At 38.4% G+C, this 12,836-nt stretch overlaps 1 protein-coding gene across 4 annotated transcripts in view; it reads left to right on the top strand.

The window, feature by feature from the left end:
• Positions 1–12,836, top strand: part of LOC140715379 (exocyst complex component 6-like) — a 169,959-nt gene that overhangs the window by 22,048 nt on the left and 135,075 nt on the right. For all 4 annotated transcript variants that reach the window (XM_073027471.1, XM_073027473.1, XM_073027472.1 and 1 more), the window contains exon 2: positions 6,792–6,963. In XM_073027471.1, the coding sequence (XP_072883572.1) occupies positions 6,792–6,963 (172 nt within the window). The remainder of the gene's footprint in view (positions 1–6,791; positions 6,964–12,836) is intronic.

The raw sequence follows: 12,836 nt of genomic DNA, 5'->3' as shown, positions 1-12,836 counted from the left end.
TGTATGTGATTAGGTTAGGTTTCTGTTTGACTGATCTGTGAGACCCCGATTAGGCAGAAATACCCAAATGTTTGTATGATACTAGACTGCCTATCTGAATTGATTCTTAAATTTTGATCTAATAGTTTGGTGCATTGTTTTTAGTGTCATTTGCTGTGTCACAAGAACAAGTAACCATCCTCAAAGGGCATCTAATGTACAGGTGGCAGTGTCCACTGCAAGTTTGAAGAAGCTGTTTTATACATAGATATTGTCATTTTTTGTTTTAAAACTTGTAAATGCTTGTCATTTATCTCTCTAAACCTGCTTGATTGTAGAGGTAGGCTGCCCATATTTTGGGCATTTTTTAAAAAAGATGTGGGTATCTTGAGATTCAAGCCATAAATAGTGGGGATATGCAAGCTTTGTAGCAGAGAGTAGGAACATCATTTAATTGGCTGAATGAAGCAGAACCTAAGCCTTGCAAGTTTTACTTTTTATGTATTACACCTTTTCACCATTTCCCCCCCCCCCCCCCCCCGAATTGGAGGTCTTTGGATTGAGCCAGAAAATTATAGGCTTGAGTCTCACAACAGAGATGTGAGCTTATAATTAATTTGCAACTAAGGGAACATTGATCTATCAAATTCTACAAAAGTTATTATCTGATTGAGGAGGAGGATTTGATTTTGTAATTTTTAGACCCATGGTTAGTGGAAGGCATCTCACTGAGTTTGGTAGAATTCTGATCTTCTGTCATTTTCCCCTATCTGGCTTCACCAGTTGCATTGAGGCCCTTGTTGTGAATCCAGAACCATTGGGCGTGTTGGATTGAGACCATAAGATATAGGAACAGAATTAAGTCATTTGGCCATCGAGTCTGCTCTGCCATTTTATCATGACTGATCTATTCTCCCTCTCAGTCACTATCTCCTGCGTTCTCCAAGTATTCTTTCATCCCCTAACTAATCAAGGATCTATCAACTTATACATTAAAAACTTGCCTCCACAGATTCAACAGGTTTCAATTAAGTTGCCCCTTCATTCTTCTGAATTCCAGTGAGTAGAGGCCCAGGGCCATCAAATGCTCCTCATCTGATGCTTTTCAAACACGGAATAATTTTCTTGAGCCTTCTTTGAAGCACCTTCAATGTTAGGACATCCTTTCTTAGCAAGGGGTCCATTGAGGAAGAGATTGGGGGCGCTGTTTAAACATGTGCCCATAAAATAGCTGAGAAGAATGGACAATTGATTAAGGCATCCTCCCACTTAATATACATTTGGGAATTACCAGAATCTAAGCTATGAACCATAATGGAAGCTTTTTATGTTAATTATTTAAAATATTTTTGTTTTTATATATAATTAATACTCAATTGTTTGTAATGATGTTCATTGGAATAAGTGGAGAATTTATCCCTGTGCTAGCTCTAGCTTCAGAATTGGGTTTAATATCATTGGCATATCTTGTGAAATTTGTTGCCTTGCAGCAGCAGTACATTGCATTACATAATAAAAAAAACTATAAATTGCAATAAGATGTATTTAAAGAAATTAAGTTAAATAAGTAGTGCAAAAAGGGGAAAAATTGAGGTAGTGTACAATGGTTCACTACTGTTCAGAAATCTGAAGGGGAAGAAGCTGTTCCTGAAATGTTGAGTGTGTCCCTTCATGCTCCTGTACCTTGATGGTAGCAGTGAGAAGAGGGCATTTCTTAATGATAGATGCTATTTGATGAGGCATTATCTTTTGAAGATGTCCTGGGTGTTGGGGATGCTAGTGCCCATGATGGAGCTGGCTGAGTTTGCAATTTACTGCAGCTTTTTCCAATCCTGTGCAGCGGCCCTCAGTAACGGACGGTGATGCAAACAGTTAGAATGCTCTCCACGGTACTTCTAGAAATTTTGCAAGTGTCTTTGGAGATATACCAAGTCTCCTCAAATGTCTAATGAAATACCGCTGCTGTTGTGCCTTCTTTGTAATTGCATCGATATGTTGGGCCCAGGATAGATTTTCAGAGATGATGACACCCAGGAACTTGAAACTTCTCACTCTTTCCATTGCTGATCCTTCTGACTGGTGTGTGTTCACTCAACTTCTCTTCCTGAAGCCCATTTTGTGGTCTTACTGATGTTGAAAGCAAGGATGTTGTCACAACACCACTTAACCAACTGATCTATCTCGCTCCTGTATGTCTCTTCATCACCATCTGAAATTCTACCAACAATAGTTTTGTCATCAACAAATTAATAGATGGCGAATGAGCTGTGCCTAGCTGCCCTATCATGTTAGTACAGAAAGTAGAGTAATGGGCTAAAGCATGCGTCCTTGTGGTGTGGCAGTGTTGATTGTCAGCGAGGAGACGATGTTATTTCCGATCTGCACTGACTGTGGTTTCCCAGTGAGGAAGTCAAAGATCCAGTGGCAGAGGGAGGTACTGAGGCTCAGGTTTCGGAGCTTGTTGATGTGAACAAAGGGGATGATTGCCTTGAACACTGAGCTGTATTCAATAAACTGCAGCCTAATGTAGGTATTGCTATTGTCCAGGTGATCCAAGGCTGAGTAGAGAGCCAGTGAGATTGCATCTGCTGTAGGCTTATTGTGCCAATGGGCAAATTGCAGAGGGTCTAGGTCCTTGCTTAGGCAGGGGTTGATTCTAGCCATGACCAACCTCTCAAAACACTTCAGTCACAGTTGATATAAGTGCAGCTGGACAATAGTTTAGGCAATTTGCTCCCACTCTTCGGCACTGGTATGATTGTTGATCTTTTTGGAGCAAGTGGGGAAACTCAGACTGCAGCAGTGAGAGATTAATCATGTTCTTGAACACCCCTGCCAGATGGTTGGCACAGGTTTTCAGTGCCCTACCAAGTACACCACCAGGGCCTGAGACCTTGCAAGTGTTCACCCTCTTGAAGGATGTTCTGACATTGTCTTCTGAGACAGATCACAGGTTCACCAGATGCTGCAGGGATTCACACGTACAACTTGGCACTGTTCATGTAATTTAGCTATAATGATCTTCTTTGTGGCTGACAAGTCAGTGGCATCGAAGACACATTCAGAATTTTAGGTGCGTCTGTAAGAAAATGCATATTGGTGTAGTCTGGATTTGGTATGTGAAAATCTGCTCTTTGGGGTCTAACTTAAGTGCTGACAAGGAACTTGGGCTTTGAGAAACAGCTGAGGCCGTGGGTCAGTTTTCAGAGATCTATGAATGCATGTTCTAGGCACACTGGGGCTAAAAGCAATTTTCATAACTTAAATGATCTTACGGATAGATGATACAAAGAAAATTTCCAGCTATCCTCTCCACATGGTCAGTATCAAGTCTTCTCAACTTTTAAGAACTGTTGACCAGGAGGTTAATCAGTCACATTAGTTGCCCTGCCCTTAATGAGTATTTGGCCCGTGCAGACCTCTTCACCTACAGCAGAGGCCTGTTTGAATGGATGTATGAATTACTCCAGAAGCAGCATCATGTGGGTATCCGAGGACTGACTCTCCTGGCACTTTCTCCACCTATTCATGGATTATAATATTTTTGTTGCTTTACAAGGTAGATTAAATTTTAATCATTGAAACAGAACAAATTTCCTTCTGCTTCCAAGCTCCACTCCCAAATCCCCTAAGTAAGTAATTGTTTTCAGCTTTGGCAGTCAACTCTGACCACTTGGGACCATGTCTTATAAATGTGCAAATTGATAACATTACTCTAAATAGTATAGCAATTCTCAATCTTCTCTTGATATTGGGAAATTGTTAGAAATTTGTCTAACAGTGGCAATTGTTGAATATTCTAAGGGAGCCCTCTAGTGGCAGTGAATTGAGGCACATACCTTTTAAAACTAATCACAAACCAGCAGTAGCTATTGATTTTTAAAAACTGCATATACACTTATTTGTTTTATCTCTAAACAAAATTTAGTTTCCATTGGTGTTGATGCTGTTACATAGTAATTTTCTAACTGGATTTTTCATAATTTCAATGTCAGATTCAAGTTAATTGAGACAAATGTTCCCAATTATCTCTGAATGTTCAATAACTGTTTATTTGAATTTCTGAAATATTATTTCCTGGTGTTCCTACTGGCAGTTAACTTTGTAAATCCTTATTAAACATGGTACATTTGAACTTGCCCACTCATGTCACAGTGCAATCTTCATTTTTGTTCCATTAAAAATTGTGATGATTATTAGTTTCTTCTGCTGTGTCATGCATTGCACCATGTTTTTAACCATAATGCTTGTCTTATCATCCTAATCCAGTTTCTCTGTCAGGCCTCTGTTTCTGTACCTTGGTCCTGTTTTGTAATCCCATTAAGCTTTCTTGTGGTCTTGGTCTCTGTCACTCTAGGAGAAAGAGGAGACATTATAGATCAGAGAAAGGTCTGAAATGGAATCAAAACTGAGTTACTAAAGGGAATGCAATATAAGCAACAGTGTTGGCTATTAAATTTAACTATGTGTAGTAATGTATCATTGAGGAAAGTGAAGGGAAATGTGGGAGTGTAGAGAATAATTGCTAAAAGTTTAGCTCACCAATGAGCAGAAGGAAATTTGAAGAGAATGGGGCAGAAAACAGGTACATAGTGAAGGAAACAATTGAAAGCCTTTTCAATGTCTTGCTTGAGATTCACAAAGGCCATATGGCACCAAGGTCATGAATGAGAATGGTGGCTGCACTCTGTTGTGGGCAGGGATGTAAAATAGTTCTTGTAAGATTCTGTCTTGTAAAAATGGTCTTTTTATTGTAAATGCTGCTTATGATGTATGCCTGTGCTGCTGTTAAGTACATTTTTCATTGCATGTGTGCTTACATATATTTGTGCACATGATAATAAACTTGACTTTATCTCAATTTTTTCAGATGGGCAACTCAATGTCCACTCCATTCAATTTGTCAAGAAAAAAAAATCTGCGTTCTTTAACTTGGTCAAACATGGCCTTCATTTTACAAGTTAATGCTGATGTCTTTTGTTAGCCAAGAACGTTCTGGATTCTGATATTTAATCCACATTATAGATATTTTAAGTTGATTTGTAGTTCGCATTATCATGAGAAGACTTGCCCCCTCCATTTTAAAAATTGAAAACAATTCATTTTGAATTTTTTGAGCTTTGCATTAAATTTGTGCATTTTAGAAATGCACTTTACATAATCAATTACTCCTAGTACAATTTTTGTTTTAATTCCACATTAGTTAGTATAATGTTTTAATCTAGTGATATCCTAATTCTGTTGTATTAGATGTTTTAGTAATATTTAATATATGGCTTGTTTCAATTTGTTACATAGTGAGGGGAGATTGAAATCTTGGTGGTTTTCCAGTAGTTTGGAGACAAACCGCTAGCATTTACCCATAAAAATGTAAGAAAACCTGGAACTGTTTATGTCTACCTAAAATTTCAATGTCATGAGCTTGCAACCGATTTGTAGAACATTTTGTATTACAGGTGTCCCTCATCTTGCAGTGTGGGGGGGGGGGAAGGGTTGTGTTCCTAGAAAAATTTCCATATTATGACTTTCTGTAAAGCAAATTTTTGTTCTCTACATATGTCAATGTGAGTTTAAAAGTCAATTTTACTTTTTTTTAATGAATTCAGTGAATTTTGTTCTGTCAAAATTTTGGTCAATGACATGTGAATTCTGCAGGGACAAAATTTTGCTGTTTATATTTGCACAGTTTGTCTTTTGCACACTTGTTGAACACCCAAGTTGGTGGCATCTTTCATTGATTCTATTATGGTTATGGCTATGGATTTGAGTATGCCCACAAGAAAATTTATCTCAAGGTTGTATATGGTGACATATGTGTACTTTGTTGATAATAACTTTGAACATTGAACAGCTGTAATGCAGATGAGCTATAATTTGATTTGCTTGTGGATCATGCAGGATCAAAGAGCCCAGAGTCCAGTGTACATTGGGTACCTGCAAGAAAGAAATGCAAATAATGCAGAAATATTTTGTTTCACAGAAAATTTTTACATTAATCATAATGCTTCAAATGTTTCTGTTCTTGACTTTGAAAAGCATTCAGGAATTGTAAGTTTTAACAGATGATGAAGCTGGTGTGGTAACTTTGTCATCTTTTGTGTTCTATCAGCCAGTGGAAATTTGTGGACATGTTGGACATCTGCTGCAGGGCTATTGGGGGAAACAAGGGGAGGGAGAATGGGACTGATGGACTAGCTTAACTGGGAGCTGGCATAAACTCAATGGGATGAGTTGACTCGTGTGTTGCACTTTGAGAGTAATATTCTACAGTGTCAGATACTTTTGTATAGCCAGTTCTACTTTGGGGATGTGTACATGTAAGTGCTACAGTGATTACCTCAACATCAAGTGTGCATGTTAACACTAAAATCTAGTCCAGTAATTTGCATTTGGATATTGAGTCATTATTTTGACATGGCAAGAAATAAGAGTTTCAACCCATGTTTTCACATTTTCATGTTATCACTAATTTTTTTTAAATATTGGTGATTTAAAAAAAATCAAATTGTGTGTGTGTGTGTGTGTATATATATATATATATATATATATATATATATATATATATATATATATGATATCGTAATACAGAGGGACAGTGCATGCAATCTAAATGAATTGTGGTGAAGTCTATGGGAACACCATTGTAATGAAAGCTTTCACTAGATGGCGCCATGAACATTCGGAAAATCTGCCTCATTTTCCGGAAGAACTCTGGGTTTAACATTATCTGTGGCAGGAAACAAAGTTACTGGTATTGTTCATTGTTGATGAAGAAAATATTGTTTGTGACTGGTTTAAATTTCTCTCACTAGATCTGTATATGATGACCAACCCAATGCACACAAGCGGTTTATGGAAAAACTTGAGGCCCGCATTCGGAATCATGACCGAGAAATTGAAAAAATGTGCAATTTTCATCATCAAGGTTTTGTTGATGCTATAACTGAACTGCTTAAAGTGAGATCAAATGCCGGAAAGCTAAAGGTAAGAATATTTATTTCAATTGAGAAAGAGAAATAAAAAATTTAAATGCATTTTTGTTTAATGATGCTGTAAACCTTGTATCTAATATTCCTTATTACAATCTACTTACAATTGTGAGTGCTATACTCTCCACATTTTAAAAAAAAGCTAATTTTCACTTCCATTTAAATTCTCCCAACAGCTTCCCTTTATTTTCCATTATCTTCCCACACCTCCACAACCACCATCACCAGCACATCCATTACGATCTGTTTCAAATGAGTAGATTAGGGAAAACCCCAAGGCCTTCTACACATGTGAAGAACTAGAAGTGGACTAGAGTGAGGGTAGGACTGATTAGAGATAAGAGGAAATGTGTCTGGAGTAGGGGGTAAGGGATGTTGTTAATGAATACTTTGCTTTAGAATTCACCATTGAGAGGGGCCTTGATGAATATGAGGTCACTGTAGAGCAGGCTAATGTGCTGGAACATGTTGAAGTTGAGAAAGAGGCAGGGTTGGAACTTTATAAGAGCATTAGGAGAGTTAAGTCCCCAGGGCAAGATGGAATATATCCTCAGGTTATTACAGAAAGCAAGGGAAGAGATTGCTGAACTCTTCATTTTTTTTGTATCCACTGGCCACAGGGGTAGTGCAAGATGACTGGAGGTTGGAAAATATTATTCTTTCTTTCAAGAAAGGTAATACAGATAATCTGTAATTGCTGTCCAGTGATTCTTGAATCACTGGTGAGGAAACTTTGAGAGGATTCTGAGAGACAGATTTACTATCATTTGGGGATGCAGGTGTCCCCTGCTTTCTGAATGTTCTCTTTACGACATTTCACTTTTATGAAAGACCTACATTAGTACCTGTTTTCGCTAACCAAGAGAGGATTTTCACTTTTACAAAAAAAGACGCCCGCTTTAAACTTGTGTTTATCCTGAGAAAGACTACCATGACCAGGAAGCCTTGCGCGGGCCCGTGTGTATGCATGAGTGTACGTGCCGATTTTTTTTTCTTCTCTCTACAAATCGGTTTTGGCTCAATCTTCCCAGTTCTGATAAGTGAAATTACACTGTACATACATTATTTCTACTTTCTATATATGCTGTGTATTTATCATATCATTCCAGCTTTTATTATATGTTAGTGTTATTTTAGGTTTTATGTGCTATTTGGTTTGATTTAGTAGGTTATTTTTTGAGTCTGGGAAAGGTCAAAAGTTTTTCCCATATAAATTAATGGTAATTACTTCTTTGCTTTATGCCATTTTGGCTTATGAACAGTTTCATAGGAACGCTCTACCTTCGGATAGCGAGGGAAACCTGTAGTTAGCATGGCTTTGTGAGGGGCAAGTCGTGCCTAATGAGTCCGATTGATTTGGAGGAAGTGACAAAATGAATAGAAGGAAGACTGGTGGATGGAGTGTGTGGATTTTAGTAAGGCATTCAACAACTTTCACCATGGTAGATGCATTTAGAAAGCCAGGAGACATGGGATCTAGGGAAACTTGTATTCGAAAGTGGCTTACCCACAGAAGGCAGAAGGTGGCAGTAGATTGAGTGTATTATGCTTGGATGTGACTGGTGGTGTTCTGCAGGGATCTGTTCTTGGACTGCTTATCTTTGTGATTTTTTTAAAATGAATTATTTTAGATGAGCAAGTAGATGGGTGTGTTGGTAAGTTTGCAGATGGCGGAAATTGGTGATGTTGTGGATAGTGTAGGAGGTTATTGTATGTTACAATGGAGCATTGATAAGATGCAGACCTGGGCTGAGAAGTGGTAGATGGAGTTCAAAACAACTGAAGTTGATGCACTTTGGAAGACTGAACTTGATGGCAGAGTACATAGTTAATTGCAGGATGCTTAGCGGCTTGGAGGAACAGAGAAATCTTGGGGTTCACATCTATAGATCCTTCAAAGTTGCCATGCAAATTGATGGGGTAATTATGAAAATGTGTTATGTGTTGGTCTTCGTTAGTTGGGGTATTGAGCTCAGGAACCATGAGGTAATGTTGCAGCTCAATAAAACTGGTTAGACCACACTTGAGAGTATTGTGTTCAGTTCTGGTCATCTCATCATAGGAAGTATTTGAAAGCTTTAGAGAAGGTGCAGAGATTTACCAGGATGCTCTCTAGTTTAGAGAACATGTCTTGTGAGGAAAGGTTGAGTGAGCTAAGGCTTTTCTCTTTGGCATGAAGGAGGATGAGAGGAGACCTGACAGGTGATAAAAGGGATAGGTAGACAGCCAATGCCTTTTTCCCACACAGTAATGGCTGATACAAAAGTACATGCTATAAAGGTGATTAGAGGACAGTATGGGGGAGGGGGAGAAGACTGGAGGTAGGTGTTTTAGAGTTGTATGTGCGTGGAGGACATGGATAGAGCAGGTGGTAGAGTTAGATACGGTAGGGACATTTAAGAGACTCTTGTATAGATACGTGGATGAAAGAAAACTGGATGGCTATGTGGAAGGGAAGGGTTAGATTGATTTTGGAGTAGGTGAAAAGGTTGAAGGGCCTGTTTTTTTTTGCCATACTGTTCTATTTTCAAACTTGCCAGCAATCTCTCTTCAAAAATCCAAAGCTTAACTCTTATTTTCTTGCAAATTACACTGGACAACAAATTTTTTCGCAAGTGTTGCTCCCTCAGATTTTTTTGTTTATGATAGACCCTTGAAGCTGAACACAGTATAATTTCAGAGTACTTGTATCACGTAGGAATTTGGAGAAACAAGAAATTTTATTGAATATAATGTGCTTAATTGCATAACGGTGCTGATACTTTGCAATTGTTTAACTAAGCTAAAAATGTTTTGATTTTCATTTATACCTGGTGTTTGATGCTTCTTGCTTAAGTGCCCAACAATAATTAGACAGGATTGATGGATTCTAGTTGCCCTGATACACTTTCTCTATGGCCACAATGTCCTGGTGAAACCTTTCACCATGCTTGTAACTAGTTGTGCCAAGATTTGCAGGGAAGAACTCTAAATGGGAATACAGAAAATCTTGAGTGACATGTTAGATTTCATAGTTTTGTATGTTTGCAGCATGTAGTTTGGTGCTCTGTAGTTGCTAAAAAAAAAATTCAACAACATCCTTGAATGTTTTCCATGGGATTTTTCTCCAGTCCCACTAAAAGTACTTTGAATTGCCTGTCACTGATGACCTATTTGATTTCTAGACCAACAAAAATTCCTTCCTTAATCTTGGTATCATTTATTCTCATCAGTTATGAATAGCAATATCAAATATAGACAATTTTAAAAAAAGTGCGTGATAGGGAAATTTCATGATAATTTTCATTATCAGCAGTCGGAAATCCATAAGAAATCTCAAAAGTATTCAGAAAGCAAATTCTTTGTTGTCCAGTGTTATTGCTCCATCTGCAATTTGCAAAGTCCCTGATATCCTCCAAATCTTTACCCACTTTTCTTGAAATGTTATTTTTGTATTCCTTCGGTCAGGTTTTGACCTCTGCTAATGTCTCAGTAACTACCGTCATCCTTTTGTGACAGTCCTGCGGAAGGGTCTTGGCCTGAGATGTCGACTGTACTGCTTTTTTTCCCCCAGAGATGCTGCCTGGCCTGCTGAGTTCCTCCAGCAGTTTGTTTGTTGCTTGGTTTTCCAGCATCTGCAGATTTTCTCTGTAATCAGAGTTGTTTTTCCTTTTTAATTTGTCTATAGTCTGTGATGTGGTGGATGACACTGTCCTCTTTTGATGCCTTTCCATCTGCATTTTAACTGGCACCAACCTACAAATCATTAAGCATGGCTTTAGTTACCATTCTGAGGGTTAAGCTCATCTTGCTTTACATCACCGGCATCTCCCTTTAACCCTCCACTGAATTATCTGACAGCTTCTATAAACTCCCTACTGAATGAGCAGAATTTTCCTTCAGTTTGTTGCTAGAAATTTCTAAAGTTGTCTCCTAATCATTGACTTCATTCCTTTCCCTAGCACTATTTAAAAATTGAACTTGACTGTTCACAATATTGCTGTCACATTTTGACCTTTGAAGTCCAAATAACATATGGGAAATTGTGAGCTATTGTTGCTTCTGAATCATCACTGAACTTCACCTCTGCCTCAACTCATTTACTGGCAAAGATCTCAAAGAAGTTTAAGGGTGGTCGCACTTTATTGAATGTGGTCATCTAATATGCTACCATTTGTGTTCTAACTTGCAATGATTTGCTCAATTTTAAGTTTTTTTTTCCCCCTCAAAACCTATCCCTGTTCTTTCATCTCTGTAACCCAGTAATCTTCCAAATGCCTTGCACTTCAATCATCCTTGTATGCATTCTGTTGCTAGCTGATGTCCAAATCTTAATATCTGAAATTTTCTGGCAAAACTGCTTCTACCCCACCCTATATTTTAAATGTGAACTTTTCCCAATTTCTTGCTAATTTACCCAAAATAATTTTTGTACCTTGGTGTTATGTGAGAATACTACTATGTAGAACTAAATATTTTACTATTTTAATTACACTATAAAACAAGGTGATGTTGATTTTGGGAGAAATTGTGCTTTTTATATCAGTTATTATAGATAGTTGTGCAAGCTTTGGTCTCCTAATTTAGAAAACTGTCTTGGAAATTCATTACACTTATAGCTATTATAAAGGAAAAAGTTTTTAGGGGGTTTGATAAACTTGAGGTTATTTTTTGAGATGCCCATAGATAATCTGTTCAGAGTTTAAAGTTCCAAGTTAAGGTGGTCCCATTAATGGGTGACTGTTGCATGCAGTTCTGATGGGAATCATCAAATAATCCCGTTCAGGATTACTACAGTTGAAATCCACGGGCACAGCCATGCTTACCTTAGTAAGGAACATAGTTTTAAGAACACTTATATTTTTTAAAAAATTGATTGACACTCAAAATCAACAAACCTTGGATGACAGACACCAGTCGCGAGCGCAACTCCCCTTTCTTCTAAAAAAAAGAAAACACACGAGTGGGGACGGTGTGGCAGTCTGCAAGTACAATTGAAATACAGAGGCTTTAACCACTCTTGACTATCTTGCTGGTGAATGTACAATCTCTGGAAATTTGAAGACCTTGGCAAGATTGTTGTACCAGAGGGACATTAGGGATTGCTGCATACCTTCTCATGGAAACATTGTTATCCTCCTCCATTTCAGACATAGCACTGCAGCTCGATGGCTTCACAATTCTCTGCAAAGACAGGACAGCTGAATCTTTTAAAGGCAGAGGACGTGTATGCTTTATGATTAACTCGTGGTGCATAAATGTGATGGTTCTAGCGGTCCATTTTATCAAGCAAGGGAGTCTTCCATCATCATCCTGGTAGCAGTGTGCATTCCACTTCAGGCCAATGTCACACAGGCACTGGAAGAACTGAGGAATGTAATCAGCAGGCATAAAACTGTGCACCCTGATGCCTTCCATATCATTGCATGACATTTCAACTAGGCCACCTTGAAGTCTCTGAACAGCTACCACCAACCTATCCCTTGTGGAACCTGAGGGGCCAACACTTGACCACTGTTATACCACCATCAGGAATGCTTACCATGCTACCTCACACACACACGTTGGAAAGTCTGATCATCTGGCTGTAATTCCACTCCCAGTGTGTAAACAGAGACTAAAGATCACAGCATCAGTGGTGAGGACTGAGAAGGTATGTTGAAGGGAGATAGCGAAGTGCTTACAGGACTGCTTTGAGTTGGTGGACTGGATAATATTCAGGGCTTCATCTTTGAGTCTGAATACGCCACAGTTGTCACTAGCTTCATCAAGACTTGTCTGGATGAATGTGTGCCTTTGAGAACAGACTGGACGTACCCAAACCAAAAGCTATGTACGAGCCAGGAGGTTTGGTCTGCTAAGGGCTAGATCTGTGGCATTCAGGACCAA

This window comes from Hemitrygon akajei, chromosome 23 (assembly GCF_048418815.1).
Source record: "Hemitrygon akajei chromosome 23, sHemAka1.3, whole genome shotgun sequence".
NCBI lineage: Eukaryota > Metazoa > Chordata > Chondrichthyes > Myliobatiformes > Dasyatidae > Hemitrygon > Hemitrygon akajei.
The sequence above is the reverse complement of the archived record's forward strand: the minus strand, read 5'-3'. Positions and strand labels throughout refer to the sequence as shown.